We start from the raw sequence: 18,641 nt of genomic DNA on the forward strand, positions 1-18,641 counted from the left end.
GTGACTAATATTAATTCCTCCTTCAACCCAGGGAAGGTCAATCAGAAATCTGTAATTGTTTTTAAGGGGTATCAGATTCTTTTGTCTGTCGCAACAGGAACACTCGGTGCGCTACACCGTAGATCACTGTAGTAAATACATTAGTTGAAAGGGAGAGGAGCCTCTTGGGAGGCTCTCCATTGGGAGGGAGCATGCAGTGGATAAGGATATCAAAGACCGCCACGTGACCAGAGCAGAGAATGAGAAGATGAGGGAGGGGAAGGCAGTGAGTGAGATGAATCTGGAGAGGTCCACAGTAGCCAAAGGAGGCAGGGCTTTGAAGAGTAAGTTGAAGACCTAGTTTATCTTAGGAGTGAGAAGTCATGGAAAGGTTTCGTGCAGTCTAAGATGACATGAGCATATCTGCCTTACAAAGATTCCTTAGTGGATCAAGAAAAGGTTTTCTGAACATCAACAGACTTGATTGAGTAGCTTAAATTCCAAACAGTCCATGCTGTGTCTCTGATTTGTCAGTGAGGAAAGTAAGAGAAACAGAAGTTCATCATCATCATCACTGTCATTATCATCATAGTTTAGGGCCAACAGAAAACCCAGTTCCTGTAAGCATTTCCCAGTGGTCACACAGCTGTATTCTAACGCTCCTCTGGATATAGATGTTTGTGCCAACAGCATCACAGAGAATATGCTCAGAAAAACAGCAGCACAAGTTAGCTGGCAGGTACTTGACTCATTTTTCAGAAATTCCCCTGAAAAACAGCATTTTTTCAGCAGCCGAAGAAGATGGCAATGTTGGCAACTGACAAGGTCGCTACTGGCCTTATAGCAATCATGCCTTGCTTAGCAGCGCTGCCCCGTGAATTTTGTTGTTATGCTTGCATAGAACTTCTGTTTACATCAGGGGATGGGAACTATAAGCACATAAGAGGAACGACGAAATAGGATTAAAGAGCCAGAAATCATGGGTTGATGTGGCGTTTAATAGCAATGGGAGGACGACCACATGACTGGCAGTTACAAGTGGATAAATAAACTGGAATGAAAATAAAAAAACTTTGATAATAAAGATCCTTTCACTTTGGCTGTGCATTTATGTGCCGGGAGTGTCCCCTTTTCTCACCCTCCAAAATTATTGCTTACTTATTAGGAAAATTAAGAACAGTGATAAAGAATCCTTCCTCTTTTAGCCTGTCCCTACAGTTCCTCAATTAAGAGGGCATTTCAATGTACAACAGAGACCCTCACTGCGAAGAAGTCTGATGATTTCTAATACCATTTGCTAGAGTTATTTTTCTGATACTGTCACAATTGCTTTAACTGCTTTAACTCCTTAACCAAATATAAAGTATGTGACATCTATAATCAAAAAATTCAGATGGAAGTTTTACTCAGCAAAACACATCAGAGAAAAACACCCCTTCATACCTACAGAGATTGTTAGAGAATTTTAAAGTATGAAGTCTCTATTTTTATAATGTTAAAGTAATTTTTTTCTAAACACGAAGCCATAAAGGAAAAGTTGGTTGACTTAAGTACATAAATCTTGAAAGCTTTGACATAATGGACAAGACTGGTAAGCAAAATCTTTAAAAATCAACAATCAACAGGGAAATAAACTTTCCTACCATGACTTCAGAATTGTTTTTGATTCATTTTGGTCATCTTATTTTTAACAAGATCTATCATTTCCTTGGGGAATATTATACCATCTCAACAGCCATGCAAAATAAATGGCAGCAAGTATAGTTCACCTGAGGAAGTGAAAGAAGAATGAGTATTACTCACTTTTTCAGCTTCACCAGTGTAATAGCACAGGGCCTAAGATTAGAAGATCCTACACTTGGTTTAATACTATGCCAACAATGTCTTGAAATTTAACACTTTTGCAAAAGGGGCCCTGAATTTTATTTTCCACTGGGCCCTGCAAATTATGGACCTGTCTCACACTTATTGTCCTGTACACTGTACATCTACAAAGCAGTAAGCTTTGTGCCAAAGAGGAATACTAAGGTGCTTAAAAAATAGCCCCAGTCCTGAAAACTTTATAGCATAGAAGTAGAAATAAGTTTAGCAGTCAGATTAGAATAAAGTAGGAAATAAGACACATGGTAGAAATGAAGCTCCAGACGAGGGAGGGGATACTTCTCAGTACAAAGGTCAGTATCTGTGTAAGGGGCAGTATTTAGCTGGATCTAAAAGTAAGAGAGATTTGAACACGGACAATATGGGAAAAGGCAACAGAGGCAGCGTGATGTATAAAAGCACAGGGTCGGCCTGGGCACAGGCAATCATTTGGTTTGCAGGGGGCAAGAAGAAACCAGGCTGGAAAAGCAGGGGGCTTTGGCCTTTAGGAGGGCCTTGAATATCCAGCTAATGAGACTGTAACTAACAGAACAGGAACCATGAGCCACTGCAGGGTTATAGAGAGAGAACCAGTTGGTAGTTATAATTTAGGAAGATTAAAGCTGGCCCCAGACAAGAGTGGTCATTGTGTCTGTCACCTCTCTGGACTCCCAGCCCATCATTACATACACAAATGATGTGGACTTGATGTTTTACAGAGTGGCCAGATGGAAAGTGACATCAAAGTCAGCACCTATCTTTTTACAAATCAGTTACACTTTACCTGCTCTAAGCTGACCAACTAGAAATGTGCACACACTCTGGAGAACCAACTTGTACTATTTAAAGTTTGATCTGTCAAAATAGGCAACAAATTCAGGCAGCTCTGAAAATCATACAAAAATTAGAGTATATCCAGGGTCAACTAAACACACACACACACACACACACACAGAAAGACACCTCCAATTTCCTGAAATTGTGCCTCTAAAAAAGTTTGTCGTCGCAGTCTTGCAAAACAGCACTGGCAGTCATCCCGTTTCATTGTGAAAACAAAGTTACGGAAGTTGAAACCAACATCATAAACACCCAATTCTTAGGTATGTAAGACAAATAGTGACTCTGTCCTACAGATAAGCATTTCATTAACTATCAATTGTGATTTTTCTCTGTTAGGGCTGCATCACAAGAAATCAATAACTTGTACTTTAATAAAGGCTTAAAATGAATATTCATTGTTTCTTTCTCTCCATTCACATACACACCTATATATATACACATATATCTCAATACACATATCTCAACATATCTCAATATCAACATATATACAAATATAACATACACATATGAAACCTGAATAATTTTATTTCCTTGCAAACTAAACAAACAAATTTACATTTCTACTTCTAAGTATTTCAGCCAATCATATTAAGTTAAAAACCCAACACCCTACCAGTAGAGGGAAATTTTTAATATATTATGTGACATCAAATTGAAGTTTATTGTCCTTTTAGCAGGAATATAGAAAAAATCATGTGGAAATGAAAAATGTATGGCTACTTAATCAGAAACAAAATTAACCAAATACCCAAGTGAGAAATAAAATTGCATCTTAAGAAAATTCAATAGCTATCTGTGAAGATGTATCACTGAAATGAAATATGAATTGGATTTTTTAGCTCCATTTAACCATTTTTTCACCAAAAATAAATACGTAAAATGAAAAAGCCAGTTTAACATTCTCACTCTCAAAAATAAAATCTTAATTGGTGTTACACTCCCATTTAGTTCACATACTGTGTGCATCACTAATGACACTTCTGTTTTGAAAAGAAAAAATGATACAAAATACTTTTCCAAAGAAAGTCAAAGTAGTCAATATTCATTTTCATGATAAAGTATTTAAAATAAAAGAAGCCGAGAGACAAAGAAATGAATTTCAGTGACTATCAGTATATTCCTAAGAAATGAAAGCTGGTGTTTTATCCCAACTCCTGTCGTATATTGAGTTATTATGATAATATAAAACATCAAGAAGAGAAAAGCTTTTGGTATTTCAGAGCTGCAACATAAAATTAATTTGGGAGCTTAAACTCAGGATTAAAGGATAATAAGTTGCTTCCTGGAACTTTCTCATCTTAGTCATCTGATCTTTAATATGGAACCTCACACAAGAGATGATTCAGTCTTACACTGTGGGTTGCTTTAGAAAAGGTACCATAAATATATTAACTGATAAATAGTTAAAGATGGACTGTATCCTTATTTTTTGTATGAGCAAATGCTCACTTGTTTGTCAGAGTTGCTCTCCTCTATGACAGAATGTTGAAAAAGACTCTGAAGTTCTGACCTGACCACGTATCATAAAATTTGGCATCAGAAATAGAAAGAAGCCAACACAAAGTCTTTCACTTCCACAAATTTGCAGGCTATTAAGACTGGGATAAAGGCAAAAAAAAAAAAAATGCTCCCTGTGCTGCATTTCAGAGGAGGGTTAAAGAGAATTACAAACTCTCAGGAGAAAAGAAAGCATCCTACCTTTTTAAAAATTCCATATACTCGGTATGCTTGATGAGTCCTGTCCTCATCATTATTGTTTGAAAACATTGTCGATCAATGGCCCAGAGTTTCACATTTACAAGAGCTGGAGGAAAAAAAAAATAGGGAAAAATTAGAGAATTTCCAACAGTGACTACATTGTGCAAAAGTGATGAGTTGCTCAGGAGAAGAATGAAAATGATTAACCTGCGTTTAAAGCTATTATCGTAATGCTATCCTATTTTGTTAGGAAGGCAAGTATTCTTACACACAAAAAATAGTTCATCATTTTCAATACTAGTTTATCGTCTATAAGGAAGGTTCCTGTTGCTCTTACATCCTTAAGGGTTGAGAATATCTAAGTATACATTGAAAGTATTTAGTAATATCAGGACTATCTATGAAGGAAATCACACGAAGAGTAAGAGAGGTTCACAAGAAATGACATCTGTGGTAATTAACCAGAATGGTGCTAATGACTCACATGATCATATTTTAATTGTAAGAGGTACAGGTGAAAATTCAATTTTCAGGTTTAGGGGTGAATTTAATAGAATAGAAATGATAATTACAATTAAATTGTAACCTGTGGCGAAGTTACTATATGAAGTTATATTAGCTACGTTTGTTGAATTTTAATTTCTACTTTTACATACACTGTCTTTGACGATGACTAAGTATTGAACCTGAATACCACAGAACTTCACCATTCGATCTACTACACACATGACTAAAAGCCAAGGTTTAGAAAAAGACAGAATTTATAGTGTAAAAAAATATGTTAAGAGAAACATAGGTCTTAAAAGAACACACTAAAAATATTGGTAACAATCTGTGTGATGGGTACACAAGACATGTATTTTACTATGCTGTCTGTTTTTATGTATGCTTGCATATTTTCATAATAAAAATACATATTTTCAGTTGACACAAGAACCAAAAAAGCCAATTCTTACCTCCTACCCATGGGGTAAGGGGGTAGAGAAGGGCTGGGCAAGGGATTTGAGCACGACCAGCAAATGGGGCCAGGATACAGTTTAATGAGCCAGACATAGAAAGATGGATGAATGCACTTCTCTCTTCTTCAGTTTTCATACTAAACCCAGTAAATGCAACATATCAAGATCTGAGAGTAAGAGGGGAGAAAACGTTAGCCTAATCAGGCCATGTGCATGCACTGCAGGAAGGGGCTAGGAGACAGACACAGGACCAGAGGGAAAAGATGACAAAATATTGCACTCTAGAGTAAACCTTTATCTCTGAATTTTCCCTTGCAAAGTTGTTTGGAGCTAAAACATGTCTTCTCCCTTGGCCAGCTCTTTATTGGAGAAAAAAAGACACTCAGTTAAGTAGAAAAAGAACAAAGCAGCAAGGACTGGTGTATGCATGGCTGCATTCCAAATATCCTTCAAAACCAACTTTCATCAAAAACGAAGCTCCTCTCACAGGTATTGTCCAGTTCCATTCTAGCTCCTCTGCTGTATCCAGGCTCCTTTCCAGAACACCTGTTTACTTGAGATGAACGATGCAAGTGGATGCTATAGCCACAGAGGTCTGAGAAAGTCAAGACAAGATTCACAAGTAAAACCTTAAACGTGAGGAGTTGAACTAGGAGAGAAACGGACAAAAGGTAGTTGAGGTGGGAAAGGACATAACAAGAGCATAGCTGAGAGTGAGCCTGGGCCATGCAAGTCCAGTCAGGGATAAAACAATGGAAGTGGCTGAGATCTCTGTAGGTGCACCATGTAATTGGAGAGAAGGTTGATGCAGGGCCCTGGAAACCAGGCATCCCAAGCAAGGATTCATTTGATGAACAGAAAGCTATTAGAGAGCTTAAGGCACAAAGCAAAGCAAAAAACCCCACAATTTTAAAGGATACACCATGGGCAGATCAGAAAATATTTTTAATGCTTACTAGAAAAAAAATCACTATTTTCTATATTTATCATCATTTTTAATGGTTCCCAGGTATTTCCAGTATAGAAAAGCCTCCTCCCAAAGGACAAATTAGGATGCATCAACAAATTTTGTCATTTAAATAGCAGCAATAAAAATAGTTGTACCATTATATATATATATACACACACACATATATATTAAATGCATCTCAAAGCCATGAGAAGAGGCATAATGTCTCAGTAAAATAACGCATATATACATTTTAAGGCTTTGCTCTGCAGAAAGATTTCGCAGTGCATACTCCTGGTAACAGTAGATAAAAGCTGCTATAATAATCTCTTAAACCAAAAGATCTGATCATAGTGATTGCGGGAGAAAGACTAATCGGAGAGGGAAACATATTGGATTCAAATACACTGGAGTCAAGCAGACTACAGACCAACACTGGTGCTATCAAATGACAATTTATGTAAAAACTGCAGGGCAGAGTAGTAACGTGGTGAAAGCTCAGTGTGAGGAAAATTGTTCTGGTAATATACTGTATGCATGGGTTCAAACAAGGAGTAAGGAGCACCAAGCAGAGGCCACAGTTAATTCAGGAGTGAAGTGAGGTGGGTATTAGTGGGTAAGGCAGCAGTGGGGTTAAGAGCAGAGGCTTGGCAGGTGTGTGTGTGCGCATGTGTGTGGATACACCAAGTTCTCTGCAGCATTTTAAGTCTGAGTTCACATTTCAAAGCCAGGCTCCGTCCCTGCTTTCTCCTGATGAACATTTCCATCCTATGAACCACTAGAGCTTTTTCTGCCTGTCACTTGTTGTCACTTAGCATATGTTACCAACATTGTCAATTATCTGTCTCTTTTCTCAAGTGAGTGTACTTTATTCTCTCAGAGAAATGTCCCCGTCTTCCTAGTCTCCCCCAAGTCAAGAAATATGCTTCATATTTGATAAACATTGGGTATAATTAATGTAATTTATGTAGGTGAAAGTCACCTGCAAAGATACATACATAGTCAGACTCTAAGATTCCATTAAAATGTCTAAACTGAATTAGGTATCATAATCCACGTGCTGAAAAATGACCTCTAAAAACAAGTTCGCAGAATTCAGTATTTTCATTTTACCTTCTGATTTGCCTTTAGAGGGGCTACAGACATGCCTCAAAGTAAAACTGTCTCAGATATTTTGTACGATAGTGAACATGACTTGATGAAACTGCAAATCTGCCCATGACCTTGGGCAAGGTGCCAACACCTTTTTTATATTCAGCCAATATGCATATTAGTCAAGTCAGCATTTTACAGGTGGGCAAGCATGACTAGTAATCACCGTGCCATGTTGTCAGAAGTGTGGTTATATTAGAGTTGTGATTAACATCTTGCTTCCTAAACAGCCTGCTGGAGTGTAAGTCTGTTGCTTCCATAACTTAAAGAGAACATTAAAAAGAAATCCATTTACCTTTGATCTTAAGTGGTATATTAATCTCTGTAGGGGATAAGCACTTCACAAATAAAATTGCTGTGGTTTTCAGTGATTACTGATGTTGAACACAGAAGTCTGAAGAGAGTAAAGCAGAGGAAGTGCTGGGAAGGGATTTTCCTTTTTGTTCAAGTACGTATCTAAAGTTCTCTGTTGAAACATTTATTTTTCAGGTTAAGGCCAGACTGAACTCCGTGGAAAATATGCAAGTTCCTATTACTCTGGGAATCTCTAAATGCAGGAGTACATTACGAACACCTTCAACACAGGCAAAAGTTGGCCTTCACTTAGGGGACAACACAGTTATAGAGGAATGAGCCATAAAACTGTGCTAAAATATGAGACCACAAGCCTGGGTTTGACTAAAATTCTCCCACTGGGAATTCATCTGCTGCTCAATTCAAATTTTGGAGGAACAGAGAGAAAGCATGTGTGGATATAAAGCACTTACAGACTCAAACATTTATTCTGCCCACATTTATTTTACACCAATGTCGCTGACACCGTCACTATATATAAGGAAAAGAAACCAAACTGACAATTTCTGCCCTTGAGAAACATGTAATCTAACAGACTTGGACAAGTATCCTTCTTGCCAAATCTGGCCCATGGTCAGTTTTTGTACAGCCACTTGCTGAGAATGGGTTTTCTTTTTTTAATGGTTGAAAACTTAAAAAGTAGAGTATTTCATGCCATGTGAAAGTTTTATGAAACCAATTTTAGTATCCATAAAAATCTTACTGAAACACAGGCACGCCCATATACTTATATATCATGTCAGACTGAATTGAGTAGCTTTGACAGAGACCATATGGACGGCAAAGCCTAAAATACTTACAATCTGGCCCTTTACAGAAAAGAGCTGCGGACTTCGGGTCCAGTGTACTAGAAAATGAAATCAAGAGTAAGTGCTAGCAGGGGTTTCGTATCTGGGGCTGTGAATACACAGAAAAGGCAGCACAGACTCCCCGTGAGGAAGCAGCAAGACAGCTCATCGGGAAGCTTTGCGGAAGGAACTATCCAAGCCAAGGTTCTTCAACCGGTGCTATGCACTCAATGTGTCTCTCCCAGAGTCAAAAATTAAAGCCCTAATCCCCAATGTGACAGTGTTGGAGATGGGGCCTTTGAGAAATAAATAAGCTCTGGTACCAATTCCAATGTGGGAGATGGGGGGTTCCCCATACCAACAAGCAATTCTCAGGATGCCAGCTGGGCGTCATGTAACGCCATTCCATTCTGACACCATCTATCCAGAGACAGTGTCAGATGCCACAGGTTAAGGTTCAGTCCTACAAGACTGTCCCCCACCACCTTCAGACGTTAGCCACAGCCCCGGCTGTAACATGTGCTTCGGACTGACGGCCTATAAATCAGAGATTCTTAAGACCCACCTCCTTGGGCTCAATTCATTTGCTAGAATGGCTCACAGAACAAAAAACAGTTTATTTACCAGTTTAACAGTTTATTATAAAAGGATGTAACTCAGGGGACAGTCATACAAAAGAAATGCATGGAGAAACTGTTCAGAGCCTCCAAGCCCTCTCCAGGTGAGCGACTTTCCAAATCTCCATGTATTCACTAACCTAGAAGCTCTCTGAACCCTGTGCTTTCGGGTTTTTATGGAGACTTCATTACACAGGCATGATTGATTAAATCATCGTCCACTGCCGATTGATTCAATCTCTAGCCCCTCCCCCTTCCCTGGAGGTCAGGGGGTGAGACTGAAAGTGCCAATTCTCTAATCAACCTGGTTGGTTCTCCTGGCAACCAGCCCCATCCTTAAGTAGAATCCAAAAGTCACCTCATTAACACAAGTGAGACTTGTTGCTCTCCTCACTTCGGAAATTCCAAGGATTTTAGGAACTCTGTGCTAGAAAAGGGACTTAGACCAAATATATATTTATTATAAATCATAGTATCACAAGAGGTTGTCACATCAAGATGAGGTCCTGAGGATGGAACCCACATGATGTGATTAGCATCCTTATAAAAAGGGGAGTCTTCCCACTCCCTGCCACAACACACTTACCGAGAAAAGGGCATGTGAGACCATAGCCAGGAAGGGAGCCCTCACCAAGACCCCAACTGTACTGACACCCTGTTCTTGAACTTCAAGCCTGTGAGAAATAAATGTTTGTTGTTTAAGCCACCCACTCTATGGTATTTGTTACAGGAGCCTGAACAGAGACACCTGGGATCCACGAAGCCCCAAGGAGTCTGTGGATAGAACTCAAGGATCTGTCGATGTGAAGCAGGGAAACAACATCTTTATTTTTACTACCCTGTTACTGAAATTTGGCATTTCTATTATAAGTATAGGCAACAAATCACAGTAAGTGTTTTGTCACCCAAAGAAACCAGGGCTATTTTTTACATCATCCTACATTTGCTGCAGATACTTATAAATTTCATTTACACTCATCATTACTTTGAAATCAGGGTAGTTACTAGACCATTTAGATCTTATTTTTAATGAGTTATTTTATCACAATTAATTATCCAATGTTTCATCTCTGTATTTCAATGTAAATGGTTTTCTTTGTAATCCTGTATATTTTATTTTATGCTTTTATAAACATTCTCAGAAGGGTCCATATGCTTCAGAGTGAGAAATCGGTCCAAGGCACCCATAAGATTAAGAACTGCTGCTCTAAGCATCCTGGAGATAGGATGACCTTAGAGAAGGCAGCAGTGAGGGTGGTAAGGGCAGAGGTGATACTAAGCTAGTCTGCATCCACAGGGACACACAAATCGTTACTAAATAAACACTACTTATTTAGTCAGGAGCCACTTCCCCGAGTTCCCGGACTATTCCCAGCCCTCCTCGGCAGGACTCTCAAGGATCCCTCCCCCACTCCCCACCGCCGCTGCCCCCAGGTCAACAGATAAAGGGTTAACACTGAGCCCAGCAGGGGCCTCTTAGACCTGGCCCTAGAACTAAGTGTGCAAGAAAATTACGTTTCCCCCATCACCACCACCACCCCAAGAAAGTCAAACAAAGAAGGCTCTCGTCACATGGGTAAAGACGACGAGGTGATTCCTGGAGCAAACTGGAAGTGGTCCGGGGAGGCTGACGCGCTGGGCAAGGCAAGAGAGAGAGGTCAAACTGAAGGATAAGGAAATCACAAATGCTTTTCATATCTTTGCAGTGGAGTTAGGACATGATTCTGAAGTCACTGAGGAGTGAGGAATGAAGGTTTAAAGTAGATGGTTCACTTCAGAAAGATTGTTAGCAGTAGCATAATGGTACGCTGAGGGAGAAAAGCAGACAACGGAAGCGAGAGAGAGACAGTGAGATCAGTAGGCTCTCGTTATCTGAGTGGCTTCGGTGGCAATGACGCTAGAGAGATGGATGAATTGGAAAGGTATCAAGAAGCCTGAATAGACAGGGCACATCAGTGACAGAATCTGACACTAACACCCACCTTTCTACTCTGGAAACATGAATGGAAATAAAATAGTGGAATAATGAATGCTTTATTCATATTATTCAAAAGTACAAGCGGCAAATGTATTTGCAGATAACTGCTGTTTAAGTGCAAGGACCATGTACATCACAAGGTAATCTTGGTGACTTAAGTAACAAATGAGCTTGTAATTTCTTTACTTCTATACTATGAATGTAACAGTGTATCTTCAAACTATTTTCTCAGACTTTTAAAACTATCTTTCCCATGAAAAAGTAATCTAATCATCTTAACATTAGAATCACTTGGTCCAACAGATATTTATACTCTAGAAATAAATGTGCTAGGTTGCTTTAAGTGTCACAACAAATGCTCAACGTCATTAAACATTATGGAAAAGCAAATTAAACCCTCAAGAAGATACTACTTCACATCCATTAGGATGGGTATTCTAAAACAAACAAAACAGAAAGTAGTAAGTGTTGGCAAGAATATGAAAAAATTAGAACTCTTATGCATTATTGTTGGTGGGAATGTGAAATGGTACACTGAAAAATGGTAAAGCAGTTTCTCAAAAAATTAAACATAGAATCAACATATGAACCAAAAATTCCACTTCTAGACATATATACCCAAAAGAACTGAAAGGAGGGACATGAACAATTATTTGTGCACTAATGTTCACAGCAGGAATATTCACAATATCCAAAAGGTTGAAACAACCCAAATGTTCTTTGAAGGGTGAAGAGATAAAATGTAGTATATACATACAATGGAGTATTTATCAGCTTTAAAAAAGAAATGAAAATGTAATACATGCTACATTATGAGCATTGAAAATGTTCAATGAAATAAGCCAGACACGAAAGGACAAGTATTGTGTGATTCTATTGACATAAGGTACCTAGGATTGTCAAATTCATAGAAACAAAGTAGAATAGTGTTTCCCAGGGAGGGGTATGGGGAGTTATCATTTAATGGGTACAGAGTTTCAGCTTGGGACAATGAAAGGTTTCTTCAAATAGACCGTGATGATGGCTGCATGACAATGCGAATGTACTTACTTCAGCGCCACTGAATTGCACACTTAAAATGGTAAGAATGATCAATTTTTTGTTATGCACGTTTTACTACAATAAACAAAAAGTTGATCAGATGGATTTACTTGGTTAGATAACTAGAATGTTCCATGGTTTGTTTTGATTTTCTTTAAGACTCTTGCCAGGATTTTAAGAAGAAATCAATATCTGGTCTTTCCAAGGCAGAGCTCAAATTCCACAAGCCACACTGGTGGCACTTCCCAGGTCTTCCTAGCCTCCTCCCCAGCCCTCCTGATTTGAGCTGGTTTTACCTCATGCCCTTGCTCATAATAGTTCCCTCTAACTAGAATGACTTCTACCTCCTCACTTGTCTTCTAAAACTGTTAATCATTCTTTCAAGATCCAGCTCATGGTTGTATTTTTTCCCTTTTCAGACTGTTTCAGGGAAAAAAAAACTTTCTGCAAGCTGGTTTCTACTTCCCTATCCCTTGATAATTTTAAATACGCCCTATCCAATATAACCACTAGCCATATGTGGCTATTGAGTACTTGGAACGAGGCTCGTAAAACTGAAATGTGCTCTATGTGTAAATTACATACAAGATTTGGAAGACTCAGTATGAAAAAGAACATAAAATATCTCATGAATAATTTTAAATTGATTATATGTTAATATTTTGTATATATTGGATTTAATAAAAATATACTATTAATTAATCACACCTCTTTCCTTTTTCAAATGTGATCACTAGAAAATTTGTGATTACATGTATTTCTCACGTTACATTTCTATTGGTCAGTGCTGCTCCAAAATATCAACATTCATATAATTTCTTTACATGCTTCTCTTGTGCCTGGGTCATCACAAATGAAGAGCTCATTAAATGTTTTTTAATTTGAATTTTGTGTGCATGCCAAATATTTTGTCCAAATAAAATCTGTTTCTATTCTACTTCACTGGAAAATTACCCTAGACTCTCAGAATCCCTGTCAGAAGAAAACTGGTTTTCAGTTGAGCTTGTCCTCGTGTTTTTCCCCGCCAGCAAAACACAAGTAGAATTTTCTGACAAGGATTCCAGAGTAACTTATTCTTCCCCAAGCCAACCTCTGCTCTCCAGGGAACTGTCTCAGTAGGTGCAAGTTTCTGCTGATCTGAAAGTTTCTGCTGATCTATCTTTTCTTTGAATGGGTGGAAGCTTTGGAGGGCTTAGTGCGGGAGGAAGACAAGACAGGTATCATTAGCTTACTCTCTTACTTCACCTTTAACATTAAAGATGCCAGCTCACACCATAAGGTCCTTTACAATATGCTCGAGGAATTCCAGAAATTCAACTTTTATGCCCCCACCTTTCCCCTCAAAACACAACAATTTCTTGATGCCTGAATCATCTGTGATCACTCAGATACTTAGTGCTATGGAATCGACTTGGAAGAGAGCTTGAGGGGGTCCATGAATCCCACAATGGCTTCCCAACAGTATTAAGGCATATGTTTGCCTAAAGCCAAATTCCAACTGCCAGAATGTTCTGAGACAAATGCTTCCTAATTAGAAAAGGCCATTTGCTGTTTACAGTGCATCTGGAGCACACTCATATCTGCATCGTGCAAAGTGCTGCACTGTTAGCGTGGGGGTTATATGTTAAACCTTCTTGTCTAGAAAAGTTTTAATGATAAATACTCTATGAAGATGGTGGATTGTAAAATTGGACATTGCAGATAATAATCACTATTATAAACTTAATAGTAGAAAGATCACTTATCAGTGTTGTCGTGACGTTCCTGCATCTGAAAGGATGTGTAGTGGGCTGTCCTTTCATGAAACCAATAAAATCAAATAACTGTTTCTCTAAATTCTGCTCTACTTCATACCTTGAACAATGTAACTGGTAAGGCCAACCGATAATGTTTTAGTATTTTCAAAAACTTCAAAAAGTTAACATAAGGATTTTAAAACTTAAATTCACTTTCAAATGTTAAGGAACCTGAAAGGGCCAAACGGATGGTGATAATTTGAGTACAGATATGAAGAATGAGCATGATTTTAGTACCATTATTCAACATTTACCATACAATATGATAAGAACTTTATTTCTGTTCCACTTCTATTTAACCTATATTAATCCCATGAGATATTCCTGTTCTTTTTTTGAAATATGGGAACTGAGTCTCAGAGAAGCTAAGTCACTGCCCAGGTCCTACATATAATGATTAGAAGAGTCAGTTTCAATTGACTCCAAAGCCTAGTTTTGGTTGGTTGTTTGGTTTTTGTTTTTTGGGGGTTTTTTTTATTACATGCTTCTGAAACTGAGGTAAGACTATCCGCTTTCCTCCCCCTATTTTTCTGACCCTCTTCACCACCCTACTGTCACTAAATACCACAGGAGCAAAAAGGAATACAATGACTTCAAAAACGGAGGTAGGGGAAGATTTCTTGACTTAAAACAGAAGAGGGCTGCCAATTTTACTTAAGGTTTTAAGGCAATGGGAACCTTCAAAGGTATTTTGCACCTGAGGCAGGCTCCTCGTGGCCACCCTCTCCCTACCCCGCCTCTCCTGGTGCTCATCACCACGTCACGCCTGGCACGCTCCCCTCCCAAACGTCTAGAGTTGCCAGGCGTGACCATCCGTCTCTGCAGGGCCTTCAGTGAAAAAGCTCAAGAAGCACTGTGCTCCATTCTACAGGCTCTGATTTTGATGCTGGCTGAGTCCCAGTGGTGTTCCAAGAAGTCATCTTTAGCAGTTAAAGCCGTGTGAACCAACCTGAGTCCAGCTGACAGCAGCCACCAAGGGTGGCAGAGGTAAATGTGTGGGAGGGTCGAGTGTGCTACAGCAAATTCAACTCAAGCAGAACCCTGACCACATTCCCCTTCTTGTGGGCCAAAGCCCACAAACACCAAAAACTAAGTACTAATTAGTAACACGTTCCAGGGATGCAAAATCTGGCTGTGGAATTCCCTAAGTGTCCCAGTCTTTCTCCTGGCAGCCCTCATTTACAACAAACAGTATTGCCTTAAAATCTGTTAAACCAAAATGCACTTACTTAGAAACCTACAGATTCCATATAAAGCTGGTATTGGGGGCCGGGGGTGGAGGGAGGGGTATAAAAAGAGATAGATACACAGACAAACAAGCAAACCAACCCACCTCACGTCACCTGAAACAACCCTGACATGAAGCAAAGTGGCAGGTATGTTAGGAAAAAAGAGTAACAGAAAAGGGAGAATGGGACTCCAGGGAATATGTGGCTTTCTGTGTAACTCAGATACAAATTAGGGACCTGGAAAGAAAGGAGGAGCCAAAAGACCCCCAGATAAGTCATGAAGACTGAAATGCTCTTGAGTTCCATCTGCTGAACAGTAAAGATCACATAATCATTTTATGAGCTACCAACAGAGAAACACAGTTAAGAAAGAATATGAAAGCGGATGTATGTATGTATGACTGAACTATTATGCTCTACACCAGAAACTGACACAACATTGTAAACTGATTATACTTCAGTCTAAATAAAAAAGAGAAAGTGCTAAGCTACTCCAATGAGTCCTACAAGATCAATCTTCCTAAAGCATTTTTCTAATCCTGTTATACTACCCACAAAATAGTCAGTGGTTCCCTGCTGCCAATAAGTGAAGCAAAACTTCTCCATCCTTGTGCTTGACCACATTCCGTTCCAGGGAACTTTTAGCTTCACCTCTCACAATCCTTTACACACACCTTTTATTTTATCCAATGATTCTACTGTCCAATTTCCAAACCCACCCTTCCTCCCACCTTCAGGTCTTCACCCCTGTTACTTTCCTTCACTCACGACAATTCTAGCAGCCCTTCAAGACACAGTTCAAAGACCACTTTCTCCATGAAGGCTTTCCAGTTCGCTCGGATTTCACTATTTTTGTACAATTTTCTGACGGTGCCCCCTTTGCAGCTTCTGTCACTGACTTGCTTCATAGTTATGTATGTACCGTAGTTAAATCAGTACCACACATGGCCCATTATGAGTACGGTGATGCCTTCACAGTATTCAATCAATGTTTCAGGGTACATAAGTGACTAGGTTACAAGGCGAAAACAATCTGAAAAAAACATTAAAAAAAAAAAACAAACCACTGAGGATATTCAGTCTGGATAAGAGAAAGGGAAAACAAAGTAACTGTCCTAAACGATTTGATCGTTTTATTAGACTTCAAGTAAATTCAATGAAGCTATTTATAGTAGCATTAAGGACTAGCCTGAAATCAAAAGTTGGGAGATATTTATTACAAACACCCTTCAGACATTTATTGAGACCTTACTACGAGCCAAGAACCCTACTAGGCACTGGTGATGCAAAGAAACAAGGTACAGACCTTGTTCTCAAGTACCTCCTTGCTGCTGAAAGCTAATTTTACTTTTTCTTTTTATTTATATATTCACTTCTTTATGATTTCACCTTATGCTAATAGCCTTAATTATTCTATCTCAAGCAAAATCTGCATCCATCCACTACATAATGTTTCTGGTGGATTAAGAGCCAATTCCTCCTGAGTCGTCAGGAACAGAATGAAGCCAGTAATTAGAAATGACAAGGTTGGTGATTAAGACTCAATGTAAAGACAAAAGAAATGCAGCAATGGCTCAATCTTGTACTAAGAAACTCCTAATCACACGATGTACTCCTGCAGACCATCTGATAAAATAGTAGAGAAAGAATTCCTGAATCAGATGGGAAATAGAATTGGATCAACTCGAAGGAATAACTGAACCACACGATTTTACAGTAGCCAAAGGGTCAATGCAGAGAAGTGAATCATAGATCTATAAAAATAAATACATAATCATAGTTATTTTGAGGTAACATAACCCTAGAAGGGGCACCGTACAAAAGGATGATGGTTTAGTGGCAGGCCCTATGCCAGATAAATGCCCAGAAAAAAAGTGAAGTCATTTGTTGACTTTAATGAAGGAAATGGTATCTCAGTCAATGCTTTATGCACAAATATCAAGACTTAGGGATGTAAGAGAAATAAAGGCACAAGGGCAACATGCTGCAGTCTGAAAGCCAGTAATCTGGCTTGTGCAAGGATCTTCCCCGTACCACACAGGAGCTGTGTGGCCTTGGGCAAGTAATTTAAGCTTTCATTAGTCTATTCTAGGAATCTGAGATAATACAGTATGTGTCATGAAACTGTTCTCAGACATGAGTGAAATCACTTATGGTGGATACTCAGTGTGAGACCTGGCACCTAAAATGTTATTCACTCAAGGACATCCTTTAATGATGTTTCCCTCTCATCAACACATAGGAAACAATCTGCAGGGTATTGACAATGAATTCTGTTAAAAAAAAAAAAAAAGAACAGAAGTTTAGAGCAGTCATGAAGTTGATTCACTACCTCAGAATAAAAAACATTCCTTGGTGTATTGCAGACAGGTTTAGGAAAGCTTAAAGATTAAGAGGGAAATTAAGATAAAATCTGAGAGTACGTTAATATGCTAAGAAAGATAAGCTGGCTCATGGCAGCACAGAGCTCTTCGAGGGCAAAAAGGGTATCTTGTTTATATTTTTATCCCCAGTATAGCGTGTCCCCTGTTGCCAGCACATAGAAAATGGCCAATGAATGTTTACTTCAAGGATGACTCATACATCTTCCTACCTGGCCCTTCTAGGTATGAGTATCTCCCAACCCTTCATTTCTGGAGAATTCTTAATTCTATTATCAAAAGGCCTCATATAATTTAGCTGAAATCAAAGCTTAGAAAAAAATCTACAATTGAAATTTATGCAACAGATGTTTTGTGGTCCTTTAGAAAAACGAAGGCTGGATGGCCATACCACCTCAATGGGATTCATTTTTCAATAGGCTCTTCAATATGTAGACAGTCCACATCACATCAGTGAGACTCCAAACACGGCATATTTGGGGGTTTCAATCACAAGCTTTCATCTCTGGCAAGTTACCGAGATGGTTTTGCTGGCAACTCTCTAATGGTAACACAATTCTGCAGGTTGGCACATTTTGAACAGTGTGCCTCATTCAAAAATATCAGCACGTGTTTGGTAAATGTTACTGCACATCTGCGTGTAACAACAGATATAAGTCTCGAATCTCATTAAGGAAACGAGTATTACATCTGTAAGCCCTTTTGTCAGCTGGATGGGCTGCATCCCTCAACACTGCACCAAGATGTTGAAAACATATGCTTACATATTTGCTGAAATTCAAGTAAACATCTTTACAAAGTCATACTAACAGCCTTCCCTTGCAAGTTGAACTATGCAATTTCAACTCAGAAACATTAAAATTTCATCTCCCAAAGGAGGGGTTTCATTTTCCTAGTCAGTTCTTCTATTATACTGTTTCTCTTTCTGCAAACAGTGTGTCCATATGCCAGAAGCCACATATTTGACGTTCCCTTAATTAATCTTATTTCTCCAGGGGGGAAAATGAAGCACTGAGATTA

At 38.8% G+C, this 18,641-nt stretch overlaps 1 protein-coding gene across 2 annotated transcripts in view; it reads right to left on the reverse strand.

The window, feature by feature from the left end:
• Positions 1-18,641, reverse strand: part of PRKG1 (protein kinase cGMP-dependent 1) — a 1,109,393-nt gene that overhangs the window by 387,084 nt on the left and 703,668 nt on the right. For both annotated transcript variants that reach the window (XM_006206633.4, XM_006206634.4), the window contains exon 4: positions 4,378-4,483. In XM_006206633.4, coding sequence (XP_006206695.1) covers positions 4,378-4,483 — 106 coding nt within the window. The remainder of the gene's footprint in view (positions 1-4,377; positions 4,484-18,641) is intronic.

This window comes from Vicugna pacos, chromosome 11 (genome assembly GCF_048564905.1).
Source record: "Vicugna pacos chromosome 11, VicPac4, whole genome shotgun sequence".
NCBI lineage: Eukaryota > Metazoa > Chordata > Mammalia > Artiodactyla > Camelidae > Vicugna > Vicugna pacos.